Here is a 27939-nt window from a genome sequence, read left to right as displayed (position 1 = left end):
AGAATAAACCTCAGAACCACTTGACAAAGCACCAGCCAAACCCATGAAAGCAATTTCCAGGCCCTCTGTTCTTCAATATTGGCCATCTTAAATGGGCATCCAGTGGCTCACTCTTGAAATCCTAGCCACACAGGCAGCTGAGATCTGAGGATTGTATCTCAAGGCTGGCCCAGGCAAACAAATCCATGAGACTCTTTATCTCCAGTTAACCAGCAAAAGCAGAAGTGCAGCTGTGGCTCAAGTGATAGAGAACCACCAGCCTTAAGTGAAAAAGCCAAGTGAGAGTGCTCAGGTAATGAGTTCAAGTCCCATTACTGGCACAAACACGTACACACACAAGGAAACACTTAAATTCTCTTTGGCTTCATATGTAATCTTACGCCTTCTTTGCTTTTCTTAATAACATCCATAACTTTCTCAGTACTTTAATGTTCAGACAATCTACATTGCAGGAAAAAAATATATCGGCTTTCAGATGTTAACCAGAAAACCCTTTTTTAAAAAGGGGAGAAAGCCAGAAGTGGAAGCATGGCTCAAGTGGTAAAGTACCAGCCTTGAGCGAAAAAGCCAAACAAAAGCATATGGCCCTGAGTTCAAGACTCAGTACCATTATTTAAAAAAAAACAACAAAAAGAAACAAGTATGAATATGATGGTTAGTTCTTTTGGTTTTGTGTGTTTCTTTGTGATACCAGTCCTGGGGCTTGAACTCAGGGTCTGGGTGATATCTCTGAGCTTGTTTTGTCCAAGGCTAGCGCTCTACCAATTGAGCCACAGCATCATTTCCAGCTTTTTTTGAGTAGTTTACTGGAGGTGAGTTTATTGGTAGACTGTCTTGCCCAGGGTGGCTTCAAATCCTGGCCTCCTGCAGATCTGGGATTCCAGGTGTGAACCACCGGTGGGCAGCTTGGGGTGTTTCTTAGTGCCAGGGATTGAATTTCAGGTACCATGCGTGGCAAGTGTGCTTATGCACATGTCTTTAAGGAACACTGATTTATGATTAGTAGAAGTGTTATCTCCTTGTTAACTGATTTGGTGAAATTCTTGTTTTTGCTGTGTTAGCCAAGTCTCCAAGGCAGAAACCCACGCTTCTTCCTCTTTTTGGAGCACAAGCATTTTACAGCATCCACACCCTAGCCCACAAATGCAAACATGGATTGCAATGCTAAGATCAAATCAGAAAGTACACTGATCTCAATGTGGGAAAGTTGTTCAAAAGAAAACAAAAAGGTCAAATGCAGTCAATACAAGTAATTCTTTGAATGCTGGGAGCTGGTGGCTCATGCCTATAATCCTAGCTACTTAAGAGGCTGAGATCTGAGGATTGACGCTCACAGCTAATTGGAGGCTGCAAAGTCCATGAGACTCTTATCTCCATTAACCACCCAAAAGCCAGAAGTGGAGCTGTTGTTCAACTAGTATAGCACCAGCCTTGAGTTAAAAGCTAAGCAAGAACACTAGGTCCTAAGTTCAAACCCCAGTACCAACACATACAAAAAAAACCCAAAAAACAAAAACAAAACCCTTAAAGGAAATTGTTTTTTCTTATGTGAGTTTTCCTTGCTTTCCTATTTAAGACTTGCCAAATCTGAAATACTAAGTTTTTTGGGTCTCTATTCTTCATTCCCAAGTTGAAAAACAAAATCATTGAGGATGTTTTTGTGTAAGTTTGAATAGGACAGAATGCTTGTGTGGATTCATGGAGAAATCCCATTCATGTAGCTTTCTTGAAAACTAAGTGTGCAAATAAAGCATTTGAACATGGGAATGTATCATAAACACAGGCAGTGTGTGTGTATAATGCTAGAGGACCATGATGTTGATATTAATGTCCATTAAGTTGACAACAAAAGAAAGGAAACCTCCCTTTTAAGACACCAGAGTTTAACCTAAATGAAGCAAGTTCAAAGTCATCTCTGCCGCTCACTCACCAACGCTGATCCCTCCCTGTGTCTTCAATTTCAGTCACTGGACTAAGAAAAAGCATCATGAGATGGTAAAATTATGAATTTAGCTGGGGGGCTTGATGCTCAATCCTAACTACTCAGGAAACTGAGGTCTGAGGATTAGAGGGTGAAGCCAGCAGAAGAGTCCATGAGATTCTTATCTCCAATTAACTAGCAAAAAAAGCCAGGAAGTGATGGTGTTGTTCAAATGGTAGAACACCAGCCTGGAGCAAAAAAATTAAGGGACAGCACCTAGGCCCTGAGTTTGTCTCAGTATTGACACTACAAAAAAAAATTTTTTTTTTTAATCAATAACTTAAAAAAAAGATAATGGCCTCTTCTTTGCCACATGTATTCAATCTGTCGAAGTAAGCCTTTTCATACAGCTAGCAACAACTACAGGCTAGTGTGGTATATTTTTCCCTAGTCTAAGGAGTGCACCACTGGTTTTGCTCTTTCTTTTTTCCTTCCTTCGCTCTCTTCAATTCCTTTCCTTTCTTCCCTTTCTTCGCTTTCTTCTTTTGCTTCCTTCCCTTCCCTTTCTTTTCCCTTTCCTTCCTTCCTCCCTCCTTCCCTCCCTCCCTCCCTCTTTCCCTTCCTTCCTTCCTTCCTTCCTTCCTTCCTTCCTTCCTTCCTTCCTTCCTTCCTTCCTTCCTTCCCTTCCTTCCTGCCTTCCTGCCTTCCTGCCTTCCTCCTGCCCTCTTGAAGTAGATCTCTTGGCCTCTGGATCATTCCACCCGTGTCTCTGTCGAGTGTCTGTCTGCCATGGGTCCCTGCGCATCACGTCTGGGCCTGACTGGGGAGGTAGAGCGAGGAGAGGAGCAGGTTGTGTCCAAAGGCGGGGAAGCGGCGGAAGGCCTCCCAGCTGTGGGAGAAGATGTTATACTTGAGGAAGACCCGGTGCTCCAGGCTGGTGGAGAGTGTGACGTCCCTGCTCATGATATAGATGCCATCGTTGTGCAGTGCACACGTCAGGTTCAGGCCTGACTTAGATGTGTTCTCCTTGAGGTAGAGCCACTGCCGGGTGACCGTGTTGTAGGCCTGCACCGTCAGCATGTCCTCACTCTGGCTGCTCCTCCGGCCTGGCCCAAACTCATGGAGGCAGCCCCCCACCATGTAAATGGTCTCCTCCACAGACACCATCTGCTGCTTGCGAACGTGGACGCCACACGTCTCAAAGAGTGTCCATGCATCTGACACTGGGCAGTACTGCAGGACATTCAAGTTGCGGTCTGAAAGACAAAACAATCCCCAGTGACTGGGTTGCCACTGGAACACTGGTGCTCTGTACACATGTCCCTCAACTTCTTGATCACAGAGAAGCATAGGGCATTTGGGAGAGGTTGGCTAGCCAAACTGGTGGCTCATGCCTGTAATCCCAGATACCAAGGAGGCTGAGATAGGAGGATCGTGCTTCAAAGCCAGCCTGGCTAAAAAAGTCTGTAAGACTCCTATCTCCAGGGAACCAACAAAAAGTGGGTGGAAATGTGCCACCAGTTGTAGAGTGTACCCCAGCTATGAGAAGAAAAGAAACGAGACAGTGACCAGGCCCTGAGTTCAAGTATACACACAAAAATTATCATAAAAATCATGAATGATCATTGGTGAATCTTAAGTCTCATTTAAGTCAGTAGGACAGTAATCCAACTATCAGTCATAACTGTGTGTATGTGCTGTCTGGCTTGGTTTATATCAATTAGGATGAAGCTGGATGCTGGTGACTCAGCCTGTAATCCTACTCAGGAGGCTGAGATCTGAGGATCACAGTTCAAAGCCATCCTAGATAGGAAAATCTAGGAGGCTTTTATCTCCAATTAACCACCTAAAAGTAGGAAGTGAGGGTGTGACTCAAGTAATAGGGTGCCAGCCTTGAAAGAGAAAGCTAAAGGACAGTGCCCAGATCCTGAGTTCAAGTCCTAGTATCTCTCTCTCTCTCTCTCTCTCTCTCTCTCTCTCTCTCTCTCTCTCTCACACACACACACACACACACACACACACTGAAGCTGACTTGTGAAGTGCTCTAAGAAGGGCTGAGGCCAGGTGCACCCAGAGGAGTTCGGCTCTGCAGGGTTTGCAGAGCAGTCCTGTCCTTGCCTCTCAGAAAGCATGCATTCATGTGCTGGCTCATCACCATGGCCTTGGCACAAGGAATTCAGGCCACAATCATAGTGGGTGGCCCCAGGGCAGAAGGTACATTCACAGTGGATTGTGCAGCTCAAAACACATAGAGGCCAGAGTGAAGAAAAAAACTAGGAGCTCAGAACTCAGCCAGAGTTGTGAAACAACCAGGATTCTACAGCCAAGCCCTACAGGCTCAGGGACTCCAGGTCAGAAAAGAACAGAAAGCGGGACAGCCTGAGACCGCTGGCCCACACCTGTAATCCTGGCTACTTAGGAAACTGAGATATGGGAATTGACATTCAAAGCCTGCCCAGAAATTTGGTGAGACCCTTATCGCCAATAAACCACTCAAACAAAGCTGGAAATAGAGATGTGGCTCAAATGGTAGAGTGCTAGCCTTGAGCAAAGAAGCTCAGGGACGGAGGCCAGGCCGAGGTCAAGCCCCAGGACTGGCAAAAAAAAAAAAAGGAGGGAACGAGAAAGAGAGGGGGGAGGGAGGGAAAGAACATGAAAACATGAGGGTCCTATATACAATGCCAAGTATTCGAAGTACTCGTATGTGTGTGTGTGTGCACACGCATGCACGCCATGGAACTTGAACTCAGGAGCTGAGGTCTCTTTTTCACTCAAGATTGGTGCTGTACTACTTGAGCCACCCCTTCACTTATGGCTTTTTTTTTTTTTTTTGCCAGTCCTGGGGCTTGGACTCAGGGCCTGAGCACTGTCTCTGGCTTCTTTTTGCTCAAGGCTAGCACTCTGCCACTTGAGCCACAGCGCCACTTCTGGCCTGTTCTATAAATGTGGTGCTGAAGAATTGAACCCAGGGCTTCATGTATACAAGGTGAGCAAGCACTCTTGCCACTAGACCATATTCCCAGTCCCACTTGTAGCTTTTTTGCTGGGTTAATTTGGAGATAAGAGTTTCACTTTCGGGGCTGGGGATATAGCCTAGTGGCAAGAGTGCCTGCCTCGGGTGCACGAGGCCCTAGGTTCGATTCCCCAGCACCACATATACAGAAAACGGCCAGAAGCGGCGCTGTGGCTCAAGTGGCAGAGTGCTAGCCTTGAGCGGGAAGAAGCCAGGGACAGTGCTCAGGCCGAGTCCAAGGCCCAGGACTGGCCAAAAAAAGAGTTTCACTTTCCTGCCTGTGCTGGCTTTGAGCTGCAGTCCTCAGAGCTCAGCCTCCCAGGAAGCCAAGACTGCAGGTGTGAGTCCCCAGCGCCATTCAATGTACCCAATGACACTGGGGGCCAAGCAGCCCCCCACATACCTGTCCCACATGGCTGGCACATACACACCTGTCCCACGGGGCTGGCACACACACACCCCCATCCTGTACAGATGGCACACACACAGCCTCTCCTTGGGCCCAGCTCACCTCTGGTGGTGTATCCTCCAATGACGTAAATCTTCCCCTTACACTCACACGCCGAGAATTCTGCCAGAGGGTTTGGTAAGGGTGCCACAAAATTCCACGCATCCTGCTCAGGACTGTAACACTCCACGTTGGACGCAGCCTGCCCGCCGATGGCATAGAGCTTAGAATGGACTGCCACGAGCTTGAAGTTAGATCTGAAGGAGACATAGAGCCCACCATGTCAGCTCAGACCACGAAGGTGACACCATCACCCATGGAGCCAACTGCAACTGGGCACCAGAGTGCACACCAGTCAACCCAACAACCCAGGAGCCAGAAATCAAGGTTCAAAGCCAGCTTGAGCAGAAAAGTCCTTGAGACTCTTATCTCCCATTAACTGGCAAAAAGCCAGAAGCAGTGGAGCTGTGGCTCAAGTGGTAGAGCACCAGCCTTGAGTGAAAAACCTCAGGGACAGCGCCCACAGTTGTTCAAAGCCCCAGGAGTGGCACCAAAAAAAAAGGTTTAGATTTTTCAAAAGTGCTACAATGTTTATATGTCAATGTTTTCCTCTAGCCCTGTGTTCTTTAAACCCAACCAGACATGTAGCTTTTTCCCTGCCAATGGGGTGGCAGTGGCTCCCCCTCCCCCGCCATACACACCACTCACCTTCTCTGCTGCCAATGGTCCTTAAAACCTAAGCAGGGCGACGACCTACGTGTGACTTGAAGTGGAGGAGAAGAAGCTTGGAAACAGCAATAGCATTTACCAGCTCTCAATCTGCATTTGCTCCCTGGGTACTCAAGTCATAAACATTGTAAGATCAATACCAAAAAAAATCATTTTGTTGGCTTTTTAAATGTGTGTGTGTATGTGCGTGTGCGTGTGTGTGTGTTTGTGTTGGTCCTGAGACTAACTCAGGCCTAGGTGCTGTATCTGAGCTTTTTTGTGCTCAAGGCTGGTGCTCTACCACTTGAGCCACAGCTCCACTTCTGGCTTTTTAATGATAAACTGGAGATAAGAGTCTCATGGACTTTCCTGCTGGGGCTGGCTTCAAACCTCAATCCTCAGATCTCAGCCTCCTGGGCAGCTGACAGGCTAAGCCTATTTCTCCTGGTGGGAAGGTGGCATCTGAGCACTGCAGGCAGTGGCTGGGCTGTGCGTTCTGAGGGCTTCTCCACTCCTGACAATAACCTGAGCCACACAGCACTTCAGAATCGTGGCTGCCAGTAGCGGTCTCTCACCTAGCTACTCAGGAGGATCACAGTTCAAAGCCAGCCCAGCAGACAAATCTAAAAGACTCTCACCTGCAATTAACCAACAAAAAGCCAGAAGTGTGGCTTAAATTATAGAGCTCAAGTCTTGAATGAAAAAGCCAAATGAGAGTGTGAGGATCTGAGTTCAAGCTCCATTGCTGGCACACGTACACACACACACACACACACACACACACACACAAACATACACACACAATAAAGAAGGAAATACTGCCACGGTGATTTCTTCATACTATGTTCAGAACTATAAACAGAAGAAATTTTTAAATAAATGTGAGGGACAATTAAATTTAAAAATCACATAAAATAATGATTTCAGCCAGGCACCAGTGGCTCACACCTGTCATCCTAGCTAGTCAGGATGCTGATATCTGAGGATCACAGTTCAGAGCCAATCTGGGAGGAAAAATCCATGAGACTCGTTATCTCCACGAAAACTACCAAAAAGCCAGAAGCAGAGATGTGGCTCAAGTGGTAGAGCACTAGCCTTGAGCAAAAGAGCTCAGGGACAGTGCTCAGACCCTGAATTCAAACCCCAGGATTGACACCAAAAAGGAAAAAAAAAGCAACAATTTGATGTTATTTGATGTTGGCATTACTCTTTTTGTGTGTGTATTCTGGTACAGGGGTTTGAATTCAGTGCCCCACAGTAGCTTGGTTTGTTTACTAGGCTGGTGCTCTACCATTTGAACCAAACCTCTAACATGACTTTTGCTACTTGAAAATGAAGTCTGCAAATTTTTCTGCTCAGGCTGGCCTTGAATATTGATCCTCTAGACCTCAATCTCCTGAGTAGCTAGAATTATCGACATGAACCACTGATGCTCAGCTAAGTTTGATTTTATTTTTGCTTTTTCTTTTAGTGGTACTATGATTTGAACTCATCAGAGCTTTGTGCTTGGCACATTTGTGCTTTGGCACTTGACTAAAGTAAGTACAGTGGTACACACTTATAATCTCAGTCTTCTTCAGGAGTCTGAGGCAGGAGCATTATGTGTTTCAAGGCCACCTTGATTAATGCAAGACTATGGCAAAAACAAAACAAAACAGTAACAAAAACAGGAAAAAAAATCAAGTAAAAGACAGAAGGAAGAGGAGGCCCAGGGGAAGGAAGGCACTCTGAGACTCTCATACACTAAGCCCTGGTGATGCATGAGCTTTCTTCTCTAATCAGGGAAGGGGGTGAGATCTGAGGATTGTGATTCAAAACCAGTGGGGGCAGACAAACCCAAGACATTCTTATCTCCAGTCAATCAGAAAAAAGCTGGACTTGGAGCAGTGGCTCAAGCCTTGGAACGTTCAGCCTCCTGAGTAGTTAAATGACAGGGTGGGCCATCACCTTCTTTTAAAGTTTCTTTTTCAGAAGCCACATCATCTTCCTCCTCCCCTGGGGAGAAGGGGCCAAGAAGCTGGTTTTCCTAAATACAATTCCTGCAAGGAAATCACTCAACCACTGCCCTCCCCGAGGGCAAGTTCCTAGACCTCCCCAGCAAACAGCATCTGGGGGAGAATGCCCCATTCCCCTCCAAAAACAATGTTTGGCCTGGGAAGTTTGAGCACCAGAAAAGAAACAAGGAAGTTGTCATTCCAATTCAGGACAGGGTCAAGGGCTCTCCAGGTCATTCCAGGGGCAACAGTGCGCTGGTGGCTCACGCCTATAATCCTAGCTACAATCCTAGCTACTCGGGGAGGCTGAGATCTGGGGATCCTGGTTCAAAGTCAGCCCCAGGCGGGAAAGTCCATGAGACTCTTACACCAATTAACCACCAGAAAACCAGAAGTGGCGCTGTGGCCTAAGTGGTGGAAGGCCCAGGCCCTGAGTTCAAGCCCCAGTATTGGCGTGCACACGCGCGCGCACACATACACACACGACAGGTACGTACACGGGCACACTCATCACACACCCCACTCCCACAGGGAGCCCGCAGCCTCACCTCTTCTGGTTCATGGATGCCACCGGCAGCCACTCGTTGGTGCTGGGGTTGTAGGAGTGCGCGGCGGCGATCTCCTGGCTGCTCACCCGGTAGCCCCCGACGATGAAAAGGTAGTTGTCCAGGATGGCGGCGCCGTACCCCCGCACGTTCACCAGGTCCGGGGGAAAGCTGCCGGCCAGGGGGAACCAGCGCTCGGTCGTCTCCTCGTACCTGAGCATGGACGGGATCTCTCCCTGGTAGGGGTGCGGGGCCAGGGGGCCCCCCAGGAAGTCTCCCAAGGCCACCAGGACAGGGGTCCCCTTCATCCGGGCCTCCCGCAGCCGCTGCTTCAGGCCGACGTTCCCCGGGGCGGGCGCGGGAGAGGCCAGGAGGGGAAACTGAGGCTGGCACAGCACCTGGTGGAAGTGGACGGCCATGAAGGCCAGGCAGGCGTCGCGCAGGTCGGATAGGCCGTAGACCTGGGCCAGGCGGTAGAGCTCCAGGCAGTTGTTGAGGCGCACGTGGGACAGCAGGCGCTGCAGCAGGGGAGTGACCTGCAAGAAGGAGGCGGCCTCCACCAGCCCGGCCAGCAGCCCGGCCTCGTCCTCCTCCGCGTCCTCCAGCCGGCCTCCGCCCGCCAGGCCCCGCGGGCCCAGGACCCAGCCCTCGCGGGCGCCGCCCGCGTCGATGAACTCCAGCACCAGCCGCAGGCCGGGGGCGCTCAGGCCGCGTAGCTGCTGCACCTCGGGACCCCCGGCCTCGGCGCCCAGGGCCTCCCGCATGCCCGAGCGGTACAGCGCGCGGAAGTAGTCGCTCTGCTCGATCAGCTTCCGCTTGCTCACCCGGAAGCAGCGGTCCTCCAGGCGGATCTGCACCATCTCCTCGCCCGACATGGCTGGACCCAAGCGCCCCGCGCCCCGCGCGCCGAGCTCCGCCCCTCCTCGCCCCAACCCAGCGCCGGAGCCCAGTCCTACCCGACGAAGCCCCGCCCTCCGCACCCGAGCCCCGCCCTCCGCGCTCCAGTCCCGCCTTCCGCGCCCGAGCCCCGCCCTGCACGCCGAAGGCCCGTCCTTCGCGCCTAAGCCCCTCCCTAAACGCCCAAGCCGCGCTCCTCCTCGCCAGAGCCCCAGTCCCACACGCCGAAGCCCTGCTCTACTCACCCGAGTCCCGCCCTTCGCGCCGAGCCCCGCCCTATCCGCCGAGCCCCGCCCTATCCGCCGAGCCCCGCTCTCCGCACATAAGCCTCGCCCACGTCTCCGCCCCGTGCATGCCAGCCCCGCCTCATGACCGCTCCTCTCCTTCCAGCCCCGCCCCCTCGGCTCCGTGCCCCTGCCACCTAGATCCTAGTTCGCACAACCTTGATCCTGGGATCCCCTGCTCTCAGCTCCAGGCTCCTCCCCCACCTCCTCCTTTCCCTCCTCCTGTTTCCCCCCCTCATCCTCTTCTCCCTTCCCCTGCCAACCTCTGGGCTACCATAAAAGGCCCGTGCTGCAGCAAGCCGGCTCAGAGCTGTGCCATACCCTGCATTTTCACCCAGGGAACCCCCCACTCTAGGCAACTTTGCTCTGGAAGTTTGGTGGGTGCAGGGTGCAGGGTCTCCTCATGGGCGCTGGGCTCCCTCCCCATGGGATGCAGGGACACCCCTCCTCTCCCCCTTCCCCCCCCTCCATGGAGTGCAAGGCCACACTAGGCCTTCCCCCCATGGGGTGCAGAGAGTCCTCCCCATGGAATATGGGCTTTCTCATGGGAGCTGGGCCTCCTCCCCAGGAGTGCAGGGCTCCCCGTGGGCCTTCTCCCCATGGGGTGTAGGGACTCCTCCCCATGGGGTGCGGGCTTTCTCATGGGCACCAGGCCTCCTCCCCCGGGGGCCCCCTCCTGGGCACTGGGACTGAAGTGCTGTCTTCCCATGGCTGCCATGTAATAGCTATTTCTCTGCCCTTCATCATGTGTCTTTATCGGTTATATGAAGGCAAGGAGCCAGACCTAACTGGGGACCCCTGGACTTTGGGTTTGGGGTCAATAGGATGAGAAAGCCTTTTGCTTTGACATTTCCAAGACAGTAACTGAGATGAATCCTGTACTTTTGAATTTTGGCATTTTGTTTGTTTTGTGCCAGTACTAGGGCCTGAACTCAAAGCTTCAAGCTCTTGCTTGGCTTTTTCACTGGAGGCTGGTGCTGTACCACTTGCTTCACATCTCCACTTATGCTTTTTGCTGCTTCATTGGAGATGAGTCAGATTTGTCTGCCTTGGCTGGCTTCAAACCACCATGCTTTTGAAAGACTAGGACAACTCCATCTTGAAACTGCAACCATCTTGTTGTTTGTGTTAAGCTAAGAATAAACCAACCGGCCATAAAAACCCATTTCCCGAAACCAACTGGCCATAAAAAACCATTTCCCGGATGGCCCAACCAGTTCAGTAACGTTCCAGATACTTTGACCACCCTGGAATGTCGTCAGACCAATTTTAGGGACCCCCCTAGCCCCGAGTCAATCAGATTTGTCCTCACACCCCAACCCTGCACCTGGCTCATGTCAATCAGATTTGTCCTCACACCCCAATCCTGCCTGCACCTGGTTTATGTAACTTTGTGATTTTTTCCTTTAAATACCCATGTAAAACTCTGCTTGTGGCCTTCCTCCTAACCTCCGCTGTGTCGGTGGGTAGGACGAGGCCCAAGTTGCAGCTTGCCTGAATAAAGCCTTGCTTTTGCATTTCGGAACGTCTGGCTCTCGGTGGTCTTCTTGGTGGTCTCCTCGTGACATGGGCATAACACTTTGATCTTAGCCTCCTGAGTAGCTAGGATTACAGGTGGGAGCCACAGTCCCTGTCCACTTTTGGTTCTGTGTCTGTTTCTCTTTGCCCTTTCCTACCTAATGTTATGTCTGCTGGGGAAAATGGCCCCTTCCCTTTGCTCTCCCTGGGTCCACATGTGGCCTCCCTAGAAGTCACTGCCCAGCAACCCATGACCCAGGTAACTGGCATAGACCTGGGGGCAGTGGGGAGTCTTCCAGACTCTAAGGTCACTTCTTTTGCATCTGCTGTGGCCACACCTCCTTCTGATTGTGAGAGGCTGCCGGGCTCTGAGGTCATTTCTGCATCTGCCCTGGCGTGCCTCCTCCCACCCTTGCCCTATGTCATCAGTCTCCAATGATTGGTTCACCCCCTCTACACCTTTCCATCTGGTGGGTGTAATAACCTGGGGTGGGAAGTCTGGCCCCATGTTGTCATTGCCACGCCCTGGGACTTCCTTGGGAAGTCATCTGGGACTCCCTTGAGGAGCCATCTGGGACTTCTTTGTGAGAAGTCATGTGGGGCTTCATTGTGAAGCTGTCTGATCTGGTCAGGTCTGTATCTGGGGGACTCAGCAGAAGGCTGGATGCGGTACTACTTCCAGAGTCTGAGGCCAGGACAAGACATTGACTGTACCTTCTGGGGCTTCCTTGAGAAGCCATATGGGACTTCCTTGAGAGGCCATGTGAGGCCTCCTCAAAAAGTCATGTGCATTAAGTGTTTGTGATCCATCTTTTGGTATTGTCTGCTTCATGTCCTTAGAGTCACTCAGAAATCTCCTGGAAGTAAGGCTCTGTCTTGTCTTTTGTCTGAATGTTTTCTGTATTTTGGGGTTTATCTGTTTGGAACAGTGGAGATAATGGGGAGTGGATGCACTCAGTAACCCATCTACTACCTCCAAGGGTGGACAGCTTGCTTTGAGAGTAGCAGGCCCACCTGGCAGACTCGGAATCCTAGTAGAGATGTGCTGGGGGCCCACTAGGCCCCAACTCAGCCTTCCGTTGTTGTCTTGTCTTGTTTTTACCAGTTTAAATGTGGATCTGTGTTTTTGTCCTTCATTTGGACATCTCTGGGGGAATAAAAGTTCCAGCCTCCATCTGGGCCCAGTCACAGGCTTGTTATGGTTGCAAGCCTCTAGCAATCTGGCTAGAGAGAGGCTGTGGGGCCTGGTTTGGACATTTGCTGATCCTGGCAGTGTAAAAAGTTGTAAAGTGCTAAACAGGCTACACTGTAGTCTAAAAAGGTCTGTGCGGATGTTAAATGGTAAGTGTTGTATCTAATTTCTAGTCTTGCAACCCCTTGGTAAATTAGGCTAAGGTTACAGATTCCTATGTAGGGTCAGCACCCCTGAGTCAGCTTGAAGAAGTTATAGAAGATGAATGATCTTTGCCCATCAACCCCCTTTTAGATCAAGAGACCAGAATAATCTTTTGGAAAAGGTGACAAGATAAGATATGTGGTTATTTGTCCTGGTAAATTGGGCTGGGCCACTGCCTAGAACTCCCTTGAAAACCAGTGGGGCCTCCGCCTTCCAAGTCTATGCAATGTATCCTTAATGAGTTTATTTAGAAAAGTTGCAGGAAAACAGCATTGGATCCATCACTCTCAAGTGAAACAAGCAGTGGGACAATATCCAGATAGCACCTGCAAGATGGACTGTTGAGAGAAACTCAGAGGATCCCCTAAAGATAAGACTAAGTGGTAATGTGTTCAACAGGACTCTTTGTTATGGTTCTTGTTCTTAACATGTTACTGTGGGGAGAGATTCTTTGCCCTTTGTACAGGCAGCCTGTTATCGTCTGCTGGATTTGCTGAACTCTAAACCTGTCGGATGGGGAGATGGGAGTTTAGGATTTGCTCCAAAGAAGCAATCCAATCAATGATTTGATTGGTCTTACAACCAGTGGGAAATGTAATAACTTGGGGGGAAGGGGAAACTCTGCCCCATGTTGTCATTGCTACACCCCACTGTGGAGCATAAAAGGGGATCCCTCTCCCATGTTGAGGGGACCAGAACCACCACACACACACACACACACACACACACACACACACACACACACACACACACACTGCAGGTGGCCCGGGAATATAAGAGGGCAGGATTTCCAGAAAGGAGGGAAAAAGATGCGGAGAAAGCAAGGTGCCAGGAGGTTCCTCGTGGAGCTGAGGAGTGCCCGGGCCTGTGTAGCAGAGAGGCCTGAGACCTCAGGCCTGCAGACAGCCATCCTGCAGACATCTGAGTCTGGATGAGTGGGGCAGGGAGGCCTGAGTCCTGGCTTGCTGAGAATGGAGGCCGGAGCGGCCTAGCTGTGGGCTGGAAGAGAGGAGAGGCCTGCAAAGCCGAGGCCTGCTGAGAACCAGAGACCTGAGGAGAGCAGACAGAGAGTGGAGCAAAACAGAGCGGAGCCGAGCAGAGCTGAGCCAGGCCTGTGGAGGAGTCCAGAGCCTTGTGCCTGTTGGAGGAGTAGAGTAGTGCCAAGCTGGTGGAAGGAGCCGGGACAGAGTGGAGACAGAGCAGAGTGGAGACAGCAGCGGAGCGGAGGCCTGTGGAGAGCCACGTGGAAAGTGGAGTCCCTCAGAGAGGTGAGAGGCCTATGGAGAACAGAGGCCTGTGGAGAACAAGAGGCCTCAGAGGCCTGTGGACAGAAGAAGCCTGGGGAAAGGAAGACAGGAAAGAAACTCGTTCCCTAGAGGCTGCAACTGCTCCTAGCTCTGGGGTAGCTCAGGGCAAGGCAGTAGCAAACTGACTAATAAAACTCATTTGTCACCTTTAACAGTGCTTGGTGGATTGTCTTACTCCCCAGAATACAACAGTGGGGCCAGCAGTTTGGTTACCCCCAAATGAACTTTTCGGCATGAACAACTGCATGGTAGTCTCCTTTTGGCAAACCTTGGACCTATGAAACCAAATTCCTCTACTTGCCTAATCCTGGACACCAGAAAGAGATGTTCCCTTATTCTACAATTTGAAATATAAACCAATTAACATCTTTAAATTGGGCTGAGCACCCATGGCTCAGGCCTATAATCCTACCTACTCAGGAGGCTGAACTCTGAGAACTGCAGTTCAAAACCAGCCAGGGCAGGAGACTCTCTCATCTCCAATTAGCAAGCAAAAAGCCAGAAGTGGAGCTGTGTCTCAAGTAGTAGTGTACCAATCTTAAGTGGAAAAACTAAGGGAAATCCCCAGATCCTGAGATTAAGTCAGAGGTCACACACTTACATACATACATACACACACACACACACACACACACACACACACACAACCTTGTGGCAGAATAGAACACGATTTGAGAACCAACTATATGCTTAATTAGGAGAAAATTGTGTATTTTTGTTATTTATGTATTATTCTAATTAGTGGAATTCAAATCTTGATCTTCATGCATGTCAAATTTAAATACTAGCTCTAACACTGAGCTATCTGCTCTCTCCCCTCTCCCTTTAAAAAAATAAACTTCATCTTTCTTTTGGGTGATAAGATATTAAATGAAATCTTCCATCTTAAATACATTTCTCCTATTTCAAAGTCAAAGGGCATTGTGCCATGTTCATTAGCCTTATTTTTGGAGGAATTAAAGAACCAGAGAAGAAAAAGTCACACTAAAACAAAATACTTTCAACACATTGTTTATTGTACATTGTACTCACAAGCTGATTTGTTAACTAAAAACCCTTTGTACAACTACTTAAGGATAACTTAAAAAAATAGCTGGGTGCTGGTGGCTCATACCTATAATCCTAGCTACTCAGGAGGCTGAGATCTGAAGATCACGGTTCAAAGCCAACCCGGACAAGAAAGACCATGAGATTCTTATCTCCAATTAACCAGCAAAAAGCTGGAAGTGGAGGTATGGCTCAAATGGTTACAGTGCCAACTTTGAACAAAAAAAGCCAAGTGAAAGTAAGAGGCCCTGTGTTGCAGCCCCAGGAAAGGCACACACACACACACACACACACACACACACACACACACAGAATAATAAAAAAATAAAGATACATTGTACTGGTAAACTGACATGTTGAATAGAAACCCCCCTTGTAAGACTAAAGATAATTTAAGAAATAATAATGTAAAATAAAGATGTACTCATAAATTGATATGTTGAATGGGAAACTCTATTTATGACTAAAGATAATTTTTAAAAATCAATAAAATATTTTTTTAAGTCATTGCTAGTAAGACTTAATTTCCACAGTGGCCTCTTACCCTCTGTCCCCGACAAATTGGTGGGGGAGCAAGGACAGGTGTAGACCCATGAGGATAGGTGAGGAGCCGAGGATGTAGCCTACTCTGCAGAAATACCACATGGATCAAGGATTAGGTGGTCGGCTAGAGGACCTGGCCAGGAGACCCAGTGTCAACAGTTGGCTGTGGTGTGGGCTTGGTTAGCACCAGCACAGGACTCGCCGGGCAGCCAGGATGAGCAGGCTCTCAGTCTCTCCTTGGCCTCTTTAGAATTTATAACCAATGGATGCTTTTGTTTCCCAGCTGGTATTCAGACTGGTATTTTCTGGCCTTTTGAAATAGACCCCAAACAAAGTCCCATTTATTGCAAGATGTGTCCTGGAAAAGCAATGAAGGCACAGTGATCACATCGGAGTTAGATAAGGCCGGCCTGGAAAACTGGGCTCAGTCTGACAATCCCGGGCACTGGTCCGCAGAGCTTTTTTTCTTGTCTTTGACATAACAGTAACATCACTGAAGACTGAGGACACCTAAAAAGATCATATCATCTAAATGCCTTGCACAGTAAATTTTCTGTTAAGCTGGAAATGCAAAATCAGAGCCATTATAAATTCCTTTCTTTGTAAAAGACCTAAAATATTATGCATAGGCTTGAAGAAAATACTTCTCTATGAAATAAGGTAAATTGAATCAATCTGTGTCCTGTTATGGAATGATCATGGAGCTATGATTCACTTTAAGAACTTCATATCACTGTTGCACAAATGACTAAATAACAGAACACACTGTAGTTCACACCTGTAAATCCCAACTCCTCAGGAGACAGAGACCTAAGGATCCTGTTTCAAAGCCAATCCTGGCAGAAAAGTCTGTGAGACTCTTATTTCCAATTAACCAGGTTATTGCTGGTTAACTGCTGGTTAATTTGCCTTGAGCAGAAAAGCTAAAGGACCGTACCTATACCCTGAGTTCAAGCTCCAGTACTGGATTAAAAACAAACAAAACAACCCTGCTTCCCACACCACAAACTATGAATCTTGATCTACATCCCCATACTCTTATTTCAGTAGAGAAGTATTATGTAAGAAAGTAACCTCATTTTGAACCTCTCAAAGTGCCCTATTAGAAATAATTATAAAGCATAACTACATTACAAAGTACAATCATTATGGATTTATGCTATTTATGGCTATATGCTAACTTTTTTGTGTGTGCCAATACTGGGGCTTGAACTCAGAGGCTAGACACTCTCTTTTAGCTTTTCCACTCAAGGCTGGAACTCTACCACTTGAGCCACAGCTCCACTTGGGCTTTTTGGTAGTTAACTGGAGAGGAGAATCTCATAGAATTTCCTGCCTGGACTGGACTGGCTTTGAACTGCCACCCTCATATCTCAACCTCTTGAGTAGCTAGGATTGCAGGGGTGAGCACTAACACCCAGCTCTGTTTGGTATATTTGAAGGCAAGCTTTTACTTCAGAACTTGTAGCTTCATTCTTTTTTTTTTTTTTTTGGCCTGTCCTGGGCCTTGGACTCAGGGCCTGAGCATCATCCCTGGCTTCTTCCCGTTCAAGGCTAGCACTCTGCCACCTGAGCCACAGCGCCCCTTCTGGCCATTTTCCATATATGTGTTGCTGGGGAATCGAACCCAGAGCTTCGTGTGTAGGAGGCAAGCTCTCTTGCCACTAGGCCATATTCCCAGCCCCTGGAACTTGTAGCTTCATTCTTATGAAACAATGACTTTCATTTAAGAATCATTTGGCAGCCAAAAGGTTAAGCAATGATGTGGGTCATTCCACTTTCCCTGCATGGACTGTGAGAATTTCTAGGAATTACAAATCACACAAAAGGAACAAATATTTCTTTCATGTGCCTAAAAGATCAGAAGAAAGCCAGGTGCTGGTGTCTCAATGCCTGTCATCCCAGCTACTCAAGAGGCTGAGATCTAAGCATGGTGCTTCAAAGCCAGCCTGGGCAGTAAAGTCCCTAAGACCCTTAACTCCATTAAACTACCAAAAAAAAGCCAGACGTGGAGCTGTGGCTTAAGTGATAGAGCACTACCCTTGAGCAAAAGAAGCTAAGGCCTTTTCAAACCCCACCCCCCCCACACACAAAAAAGTGACCAGAATCTATAATCCATCAATGATTTAGCAATCTCCATAAAATTAAAACTTCACAGTTTCTCTTATTTTTACTTTCAAGTTGTTTCAAGTTAAAAATAAAAATGTAACTACGGTGCAAACATGAACTAGAGTGTGAACATAAACACGAGAACTTAGAATCAAAGAAACAAAGAACTAATTTTTAGGTGTGCTTAGATCCTTTAAAACAATGCAGAACAAGCCACAAAACAACGTCTTGTTTCTGCTGAAATAGATCCTTCCTTTATCAGATGTCTGGTGACCAAATAGTTTTTCTCAGAAAGACTCTGGGCTAGGGTTTCTTCTTGTTTTTCTATTTGCTTTATGAAGAGGTGTCTGTGACTTTTTATTTCAGAGAAAGAAGAGAAGCTGGGTAGAGTCTTTAAGAGCCCGAGGGAAAGCCACTGAGGTCGTGTGGAAGGCGTTCCCACGGAAAGCAGCCAGGCTGAAAGCACCTTGGAGCCATTGCGAGCAAAGGAACATATGCTCAGAGAATGGCCTCCTTTCTCCAGGCGGCTCTCTAGAAACGTTCCACAGATATGCAGGCTGCCCCAAGTCCCGCACCCCGATGGTGGCGGGGGCGTGCGGGCGCCATTCAGGTGGCCACGGTGGTGGTCAGGGCGGTGGCTGTGCTGCTGCTGCTCCGCGCGGGGCCCGCTGCACACGCGCTCTGCTCGCCCACCTTGTTCTTCCGAGACTGCTGGATTCGCCGCTTCCCAGGCCTCCTCGTGGACCTGGAGGAGTCCCAGAAGCTGGGGGCCCAGTTCCTGAGGTATTACTCGGAGAGCACCGGCCAGAGGTGCAGCCGGAGCTGCTGTCTCCGGAAGGATGGTGAGCGCTGGGGAGCACCTGGGCACCCAGGCCCAGGGAGGGGCCGCAGAGGCCAGGGAGAAAGGATGTAAGGGCACGTCGGGGAGAGAGGGAAGGAGAGACCGAGAGACAGAGAATAGAGAGAGACGTGAGGACAGAAGGGAGAAAAGGGAAGAGACTGAGGGAGAGCAGAGGCCGACACTGCCTTTGCAGGGTGCCCACAGCAGCTCTGTATGCAAACGGATGTTTCAGAATAATTCTATAGGATCTGGAATGCTGGAGACAATCCCTTCCTTCCTTTCTTCCTCCCTCCCTCCCTTCCTTTCTCTCTCGTACTCTTTGTGCCACTACTAGGGCTTAAACTAGGGCCTTGGACTCTCACTTAGTTTTTTCTACCACTTAAAGACACATCTCCACTTCTAGCTTTTTGCTGGTTAACCAGAGAGAAGAGTCTTGAATTTGTGTGTCCTAACTAGATTCAAACTGGGATTTTTGTGTGTGTGTGTGTGTGTGTGTGTGTGTGCTCATCCTAGGGCTTGAACTTAGGGTCTAGGAATGTCCCTGAGCTTTTGTACTCAGGGCTGGTGCTCTACTACTTGAGCCACAGCTCCAGTCCATTTTTTTGCTGGTTAATTGGAGTTCAGACTCTCATGAATTTCTCTGCCTTCAATGCCTGCTTGGATCCTAATCCTCATTTTTCTTTCTGTGTTTTTTTTTAAGTGCTAAATAAACATATCTCCTTCAGGGTTGGAAATATTTTTAAAACCCCACATAGGATTTCAAAAATGTTCATCATCATTAGCTTTTTAAGGTACCATTTAAAGGTTATTAGTATCATACCATTTTGTGTGTGTGTGTGTGTGTGTGTGTGTGTGTGTGTGTGCCAGTACTAGGGCTTGAACTCAGGGCTTGGGCACTGTCACTGAGCTTTTTCTCTTAAAGCTGGTGCTATACCACTTGAGCCACAGCTCTACTTCGGGATTTTTCCTGGTTAATTGGAAATAAGAAGCTTATAGACTTTCCTTCCTTAGTTGGCTTTAAACCATAATCCTCAGATGTCCTGAGCAGCCAGAATTACAGGCAGGGGCTCCACTGTGCATCTAGATCAAACAATTTAAACATATCTGATACTAACATGGGGCTGAGAGCTTTTCCACATCAATAGAAGTGAGAATGTGCATGAAAAACTTACAATGATTGAAAACAGAAATTTGTTTTCAAATTTATTATTTTTAACCATGCTTGCTCAAGACTACAAAGAAACAACGTAGGCTTACTATACAGAACCCCAGAAATTTTTGTATTTAGTTCAAGTTTTCATAAACATAACACTACGAAATAATGATTCAAGGAATCTTTTGTGGAAAGAAATGTATTAAAGATTAGAGAAAGTCAGATGTCTCCTTTTAAACAGATATTATCAAAGCCAGGCACTGGTGGCTCACACCTATAATCCTAGCTACTCAGGAGGCTGAGATCTGAAAATCAAGGTTCAGAGTCAGCCCATGTAGAAAAATCTATGAGTCTTTTATCTCATATTGACCAGCAAAAAAGCAGGAAGTGGAGCTGTGGCTCAAGTGGTAGGTAAAATGCCAGCCTTGGATGGAAAAAGCCAAGCAAGAGTGAGGGGCCCTGAGTTCAAGTTCTAGTCTTCATAACACAATACCTACAAGAAAATGTAGTATGAGAACTAAGGGCATGGCTAAGCAGTAGAGCACCAGCCTAGTGAGCACAAAGGCCCTGACCTCAAACCCCAGTACTGCCAAAGAAAAAGAAAAGTGATAGCGCTGAGGGTGCAGTTACAGGTCTAAATGGAGTTTTACAATATAGTGTTAACCCAGTGGTCCTGGAAGAAAGGTAGTTACAACTCATCACACTAGTAGTAGGGCTGAGTGTGGTGGCATATGCCTGTAGTCCCAGTACTTGGGAGGCTGAGCAAAGAAGAGATTTAGGCCAACCTGGGTGACATAGCCAGACCCTCAAACAAATAAAAACTTGTAGAAATCAAGACCACTTGCAGATGTACTCTGCCTGTTTTTGTTTTTTTCCAGTGTCCTGTAATTTGGCAGTCTTCTTCTATGACCCAATTCATAACAACGTCAACTGTCTCCACATCTACTGCCCAACACTAGAGAGCTGCATATTAGAACCCGGAACCAGCGCCATATTGTACAACATAACAGATGGTAATGGCTCAGTATTTCAAGAGTGTATGTGTGGGGGGAGGGGGTGGTCCTAAGGCTTGAACTCAGGGTCTGGGTGCTGTCCCTAAGCTGTTTTTGCTCAAGACTAATGCTTTACCACTTTGAATCACAGTTCCACTTCCATTTTTCTGGTGGGTAATTGGAGATAAGAGTCTCCTAGACTTTTCTGGCTGAGTTAACTTTGAACTATGATCCCAGATCTCCGCTTCCAGAGTAGCTAGGATAACGGGCATGGGTCACCAGCACCTGCTTATATTTCAAGATATTTTAAGGTTTTGATAATATTCTAGTAGAGGCAGATAGCCTGGAAAGTGACTGGCAACTGCCATGCAGCTATAAATCCCTAAGTCATTCTTTCAGTGCCCTCTGTGTGAAAAAATGGAAAGGAAATTCCCTTTGTTTGGCAAATTCAGTTACAAGAAGTTCATTCCAGATGCTAAATCCTGCAAGAAGTTAAGTATCTTGTTTCAGGAGCCCTAAACAAAATCTAAAGTAGGGACTTGAATTGAATGAGCAAATTACTAGAAAAATCAAAAAGATTATAAGGCCAGGCACTGGTGGCTCATACCTGTAATACTAGCTACTCGGGAGACTGAGATTTAAGAATTTTGGTTCAAAGCCAGGGGAAGGAAGTTCCGTGAGATTCTTATCACCAATTAACTACAAAAAATCCTGAAGTGGAGCTGTGGCTCAAGTGGCAGAGAACTAGTCTTGAGTAAAAAAGCTCAGGGACAATATCTAGGCTCTGAGTTCAAAGTCCACAACCACCACCACCACCACCAATAAAAATTATAAAGCCAGATGTAGTGGTGCATGCCTATAATCACAGCGAGATTCATCAGGAAGTCTGCAGTTTAAAGGATTTTTGGGTTGCAGCCAGTCTGGGCTACAGAGAAAGATCCTGCTCCCCAAAAGGGAAAGGGGTAAAGCAAAAAGTAAATGTTAACAGTCTGTGGGCATTGCCTATAAGTATTTTACAAAGGTGGAAGGCAGGAACCAGGAAATCCACTGTGAACATGTGTCAGCATCTCATCTCACTGGCCCCAAAACAACAGGCCTGGGTCATTTAGATAGGATTCGCCAGGGAACTTGGTAGGCCTAGGTATTCTAGAGGCTGAGAGCTGAGTGAGGATTGAGGTTCAAAGTCAACTAAATATAGACCTACATAAGTAGAGATTATTATAGATTATCTATATAAATATAGATCTCTATCTATATATTTTATTGCCCAAGTGGCAGAGCACCAGCCTTGAGCACAAAAGCTAATCAAGAACATGAGGCCCTGAGTTCAAGCTCCATGACTGGTGCACATGCCCGCGCATGCGCACGCACACACACACGCAAAGGCCTACTGGGAGCCAGTTTCTTGAGAGGAGGCTTCTTGGAAGAGGCCTGAAATGAGCTGTAAATTTTCTGGAATTCCAGTGCAAAAGACATTTTTGCCCATTGCAGGCTAGAACCACGTGCTAGAAAACCAGGCAACGCCAACGAAACAAAAGGTAAAGCTCAAGAAAAAGTTTTGCCAACAAGCAGATAACCAAGACCTAGATAGCCAAGAACAAAATATGTTCAGACGTCTTTGTTAGCAAAGCACATTAGATGGTGGGCCTCATTTTCCAGTGCCTATAGAACGGTAGCAATTTTGTTAGCAATTATATTAGCATATGTATTGATCACTGAATACTTCCTGGATAGGAGGAAGAGTGGGAGTGATGCAAGGCTAAGCCCTTAACTTATCGTGTGACCAAGATGTTGAATTTCTGGTCAAGTCACCAGGGTAAGAAAACTTGGTGAAGCTTTTTATTAAGTAATCTAATCAGCAAGTTGACAAAAAGCAGACAGACAAGCAGAAGAGACAGGAAAGTCAGGGGCACACTCTGGGTGCTCTTGAGGACACAGAGAGACAGACAATTTTAGCTAACAGAATTCTAGCCCAGGACAGCTAGCCTTCAAGAGGGAACCTAGAGGGGGTCCCTGGGACCCAGCTTGTATCTCACTCTCAAGGGCACAAGCCAAAGGGCTGTTGGCTGGAATGGAAGCAATCCAAAGGCAAATGATCTCCAGTTTGGAGGGAGGAAAGGAGAGGAAGGGGTCCCTAAGTGTTAGGTCTGCTGGGGAGAACAGTCACCCGCTTCTGTCTTCCTGCAGGACCATGAGGAAATCTGCCTGCTACCATGAGAAGTATGTGGAATTGAAATGGAAACCAGCCAGAGGGGTGGGCCAGGCATTCATGTGAAAGGCTGTGGATCCTTTGGGGATGACTTTGTCAGAATTTAGGGAATCAAGCCAAGTGTGATGGCTCCTGCCTTTATCCCAGCACTCAGGAGGCCAAGGGGAAGGGGATTGTGAGCTTAAGGCCAACCTGGGGGACACAGAGAGACCCTGTCTGAACAAAGATACTTAATGTGGAAGCACCATAGTTAACCATAGTTAACATAGTTAAGCACCATAGTAAATGCCATCAACTGGGTTGCTTTAATCTAAGAAAATGCTCTGAGGGCTACAGGGTAGAAAACTACTCAAAGAACTATTGGATAGATAGATATACATCTATTTAGATATATATTTATCTATAAATATGCTATTTAATTCAAATTGATATATAGGTATATTTATATATAAACACATCCACATAGATGTGTAAGTATACACACCTATTTAAGTATCTATATATATCTATGTCATACACACACATATATATTTCTCTATTTTGTATCAGTATTGGGGTTTTAACTCAGGACCTCATGCTCTTGCTTAGCCTTTTTGGTTTTTTTGGTGGGAGACCAAGGCTCAACCTGAGCATCTGACCCTTTTTGCTTACTGGCAGGTAGGTACCCTATAACCTGAGCCATCCATGCCTCCAACCCCTTGCTTGGCTTTTTTGCTCAAGGCTGATACTCTTACTACTTGAACTATACTTCTACTTCTAGCTTTTTGGTGGTTCATTGGAGATAAGAGTCTCACAGACTTTTCTGCCTGGGCTGGCTTTGAGCAGCTATCCTCAGAGCTCAGCCTCCTGGGATTATAGGCATGAACTATCAGCACCAGGCACAAGAATCAGATTTTAACAGGAAGGTGAAGAGTGGAATAAGATGACAGAGATAAAGTCAGTAAAGAAATGGAGAGAGAGAGAGAGAAAGAGAATGAATATGGGATCACTAGCAGGGACAATGGGAGAGTTCCTGTTTTATCCTGCCATTGTTTAAAGATGTCTAAAGTCAGAGGGAATAGTATACAAAGAGCAAAAAAAAGTAAAGCAGATCAGAACCCTCAGGGATTTTGTCTCCTACTCAGGCCCCATATTATTGTTATATTTTTATTTTTGCTAGTCCTGGTGCTTGAAATCAAGGCCTGGGTGCTGTCCCTGAGCTCTTTTGCTCTACTACTTGAGTCACAGCTCCACTTTCAGCTAAAGGAGATAAGAATCTCACAGAGTCTTTCCTGCTTAGGCTGGCTTTGAGCAGTGATCCTCAGATCTCAGCCTCCTGACTAGCTAGGATTCCAGGTATGAGCCACTAGTGCCCTGGCTTATTTTGTTCTATTTAAAAATGCTCTAGAGCGTCTCACCATGTCTCCATTTCTCACACAAACATCCACTATTGCTCGGCAGCACCTGCACATGGAAGGCCTTCTCCTGGGGTAGTCAGCATCTCCTGGTGAGTTCCGATGCATGGAATACAGCCCTCAATCTGTGCACGCCCTGTAGACGTTCACAGTGGCACTTTTCAACGTAGTTCAAATGTTGAAAACTCAACTTTTCTCCAAACTATGCCTTAAAGCTACTTGGTATTAAAAATGGAAACAAGCCAAGTACTGGTGGCTCACACCAAGTACTCAGAAGGTGGAGATCTGAGGATCACAGTTCAAAGCTAGCCACGGCAGGGAAGCTTGTGACAATCTTATCTCCAATAAACTACAAAAAAGCTGGAACTGGAGCTGTGACTCAAGTGACAGAGCACTAGCCTTGAGCAAAAGCAGCTCAGGGACAGTGCCTAGGCCCTAAGTTCAAACCCCAATGATTGACACACAAACACATACACAAAAACTCTCAAAAATCAAATGAGTGATATTTTATTTATCTTTCAGGTAAAGATCCAGACTTGCTGGTTTTCGAGCAGTCACCGTCCACCTATCTAAATACCCGTTCTTCATCGGATGAAAGGGACAGAATAAGGATCTTAAAAACTATAAATTTACATCACCAACCAACTAGCAAGACAGGCTATTTGCTGCCATTAATAGAAACTCCATCAGCAACCACAAAGCGAGGTTTGGTTGCAAAAACAAAGGATACTGGTAGTCCCTGGGAACTCATCACAGATTCTGGGGCCAAATTCAGTTCTCTGAAGGAGTCCATTACCCCCAAGGTAGATACGCTGTCACCACCAAGTTCTGGCTCAGTCAGCAAGCCCAATAACAAGACCATCTCGCCCTTCTTTGTGTCCAGAGACACAAAGCTTTCCCATATGCCTGTTCCATCACGATCCAACATCAGCAAACAACCAGTGAACAGAACAAAGGGTTCTAATGGTGGGAACCACATCTCTGAGAGTGAGGACCAGGCCTGGGGGGCCCAGGTGCCTCCAAAGTCCTGGCTGGCTCCCCTGGTCTGGTGTGCCTTGCTCTTCTTTCTTTGCTTCTGTGTAGTCATCCTGGTCTCAGGACGCTGTGGCAAGCAACAGGGTCAATATAATCCAAGACAGAGAAGTCCGGATCAGGGCCCAGGAAAAAGTACCATCCCTTGGAGGAGAAATCTTAAAACACCGGAGCAAGGTTAAATAGACACTTTGATTTTCTGCTTTATATGAGATGTGGAATTTGGAAGTGGAGGTGTGGCTCAAGTGGTAGAACACTAGCCTTGAGTAGAAAGAGCCAAATTAGTTTACAAGCTCTGGTTCTGGTCCAAGGATGGCACCAATCTTTTTTTAAAAAGTGGGGAATTTGGATTCAAAATATGACCCAGAATGCCACCCTACCATGCTGAAGGCCAGTGTTTGCTAAACACAGTCATCTGCTTGACATTCCTATTTCTAGGTAGTGGTTTCTTTGCCAACTTCCCGAAGTCTAGCCTTGGAAGCTATTGACTACTGCTAAGGACACTAGGACCCACGCCTGTAATACTGGCTACTCACAAAGGGGAGATCTGAGGATCATGGTTCAAAGCTAGCCCAGACAGGAAAGTCCATGAATCCATGAGGCCAAGAGTTAGGAGTGTCATAGAATTGAAATGAAATCATATGATAATACCTGGAAGTTAAGAGTAATGATAATAGTGCTACCTTCAATTAATCACCAAAAAGCCAGAGTGGAGGTATGGCTCCAGTGATAGAGTGCCAGCACTGAGAGCCAGGCAGAGCATAGGGCCTCCAGTTCAAGCCCCAGTACCAGCATTAAAAAAAAAAAAGTTCTAAGCAATTTAGGTGCATTAGCTAATAACACTTACAACTCTGCAAATTAGGTATACTGTTATTAACAATTACTATGAATACAATTATGTGATTACTAACAATACTGTTTGACAGATGAGGAAACTGAGGGAGACCTTGATTCAAGTCACACAAAAAATAAATAGCACTACCAGGATTAATTACATAAGCAATCCAATGCTACAGCATCAGGTTTATCTGAATTCAATTCCAATTATCCAATTCCAATTATCGCCACATAATGATAAAATTGTTTGAGCAAAAGAGCACTGTCAGTTACTAATCCAGAAACAAATGCTTGCTGCTTTCTGTGCTTAAATCCCTTCTCAATTCCAATCCATCTTTATAAGTCTTCTAAGGCTCCATGACTGTGGCGCTGGGATGCAACCTCAGCTACTGCAGCTCTAGGGAACTCTGGGGCTGGAGTTAATGCTGGAGATCAAAGCCATGACCTCCTGCACAGGACACAGTATTCCAGTAACGAAGCTACATGCACAGCTCTGTTCCATCCAAATTGCAAGCACACACGTGTGTGTATGTATGTGACAGGTCTAAGGTTTGGACTCAGAGCCTGGGCACTGTCCTTGAGCATTTTGGCCATACCTCTACTTCTGGCTTTTTGCTAGTTAATTGAAGAATCTCTGCTATTCTGCTCCCACTGGCTTCAAGTTGTGATCCTCAGATCCCAGCCTCTTGAGTAGCTAGGACTACAAGTGTGAGCTACTTGTGCCTGGCTGTTTATTCCCTAAGTCTTACCTTTAGACTCTTTAAATACAAAAAGCTTGAATTCCAATCTCTAATGACTTATACTTTAGGTAGTTTCCTCCCACCCCTAAGAGATAGCTAGTAACCATAAAGAATACATCATATTATGAAATTAATAAAATAGCATGTTTCCTCAGATGTCCAGGGCTTAAAAGACAGCTCATTTCCTTTTTCTGTGTGGGAATGAAATCGATTCTTTCACCATAAAGGAAGTGGACAATTGTTAGAGGTGGAGTACCAACCACAAACAGGCTGTTCACCTTGTGTTCATTCGTAGCATTAAGTACCATCAATTTTTATCAATCTATTTCTTAATACATTAGAGGAAAAAAGCATTAGTGGGGATATTAAAATTTAAATCAGCACAAAATTAATCAGTGGTGTGTGTGTGTGTGTGAGTGTGTGAGTGTGTGTGTGTGTCTATGTGCAGGCCAGTACTGAGGCTTGAACTCGAGGCCTAAGGACTGTCCCTGGGCTTTTGTGCTCAAGGCAGGTGCTCTACTACATCAGCCACAGCTCCACTTCTAGCTTTTTGGTGGTTAATTGGACATGGCCTCAAGGATTTTCCTACCTGGGCTGTCTTCAAACCATGATCCTCAGGGGCTGGGGATATAGCCTAGTGGCAAGAGTGCCTGCCTCGGATACACGAGGCCCTAGGTTCGATTCCCCAGCACCACATATACAGAAAACGGCCAGAAGCGGCGCTGTGGCTCAAGTGGCAGAGTGCTAGCCTTGAGCGGGAAGAAGCCAGGAACAGTGCTCAGGCCCTGAGTCCAAGGCCCAGGACTGGCCAAAAAACAAAAACAAAAACAAAAACAAAAACCATGATCCTCAGATCTCACTCTCTGAGCAGCTAAGATTACAGGTGTGAGCCACCAAGCTCCTTGCTAAAAATCTCCCTTTAAAATATATAAATGGCTTAGATCTTTCCTAATAAACTAGAGCTCCGAGAGAGGAAGTTCTCCACAAGGCTTGGAGTTTTACTCCTTCCTT

The 27939-nt window shown here is 47.0% G+C and overlaps 2 protein-coding genes across 2 annotated transcripts; one reads left to right on the top strand and one right to left on the bottom strand.

The window, feature by feature from the left end:
• Positions 1–2628: 2628 nt before the first annotated feature.
• On the bottom strand, positions 2629–9539 carry Klhl42 (kelch like family member 42). Its single transcript, XM_048351003.1, has 3 exons — positions 8633–9539; positions 5446–5639; positions 2629–3177 (listed from the first exon to the last, which is right to left on the bottom strand). The coding sequence occupies exons 1-3, from the start codon at positions 9502–9504 to the stop codon at positions 2726–2728; spliced, it is 1518 nt and encodes a 505-aa protein (XP_048206960.1). The 5' UTR covers positions 9505–9539; the 3' UTR covers positions 2629–2725.
• An 8741-nt stretch (positions 9540–18280) lies between these two features.
• On the top strand, positions 18281–25533 carry Mansc4 (MANSC domain containing 4). Its single transcript, XM_048343584.1, has 3 exons — positions 18281–18572; positions 20603–20737; positions 24842–25533. The coding sequence occupies exons 1-3, from the start codon at positions 18281–18283 to the stop codon at positions 25531–25533; spliced, it is 1119 nt and encodes a 372-aa protein (XP_048199541.1).
• Positions 25534–27939: the final 2406 nt, after the last annotated feature.

This window comes from Perognathus longimembris, chromosome 1 (genome assembly GCF_023159225.1).
Source record: "Perognathus longimembris pacificus isolate PPM17 chromosome 1, ASM2315922v1, whole genome shotgun sequence".
In the NCBI taxonomy this organism is placed as follows: domain Eukaryota; kingdom Metazoa; phylum Chordata; class Mammalia; order Rodentia; family Heteromyidae; genus Perognathus; species Perognathus longimembris.
Note: the sequence above shows the minus strand (reverse complement) of the source record. Positions and strands in the feature narration are given on the sequence as shown.

Excerpts from the sequence above, each read along its gene's own strand:
- Klhl42 (XM_048351003.1), bottom strand. The coding sequence starts at position 9,504 with ATGTCGGGCGAGGAGATGGTGCAGATCCGCCTGGAGGACCGCTGCTTC. Across the intron at positions 5,640-8,632 it reads GCATCCATGAACCAGAAGAG|ATCTAACTTCAAGCTCGTGG; the intron begins GTGAGGCTGCGG and ends TGTCTCCTTCAG. Across the intron at positions 3,178-5,445 it reads TGGAGGATACACCACCAGAG|ACCGCAACTTGAATGTCCTG; the intron begins GTGAGCTGGGCC and ends TTTGTCTTTCAG.
- Mansc4 (XM_048343584.1), top strand. The coding sequence starts at position 18,281 with ATGCAGGCTGCCCCAAGTCCCGCACCCCGATGGTGGCGGGGGCGTGCG. Across the intron at positions 18,573-20,602 it reads CTGCTGTCTCCGGAAGGATG|TGTCCTGTAATTTGGCAGTC; the intron begins GTGAGCGCTGGG and ends GTTTTTTTCCAG. Across the intron at positions 20,738-24,841 it reads ATTGTACAACATAACAGATG|GTAAAGATCCAGACTTGCTG; the intron begins GTAATGGCTCAG and ends TTTATCTTTCAG.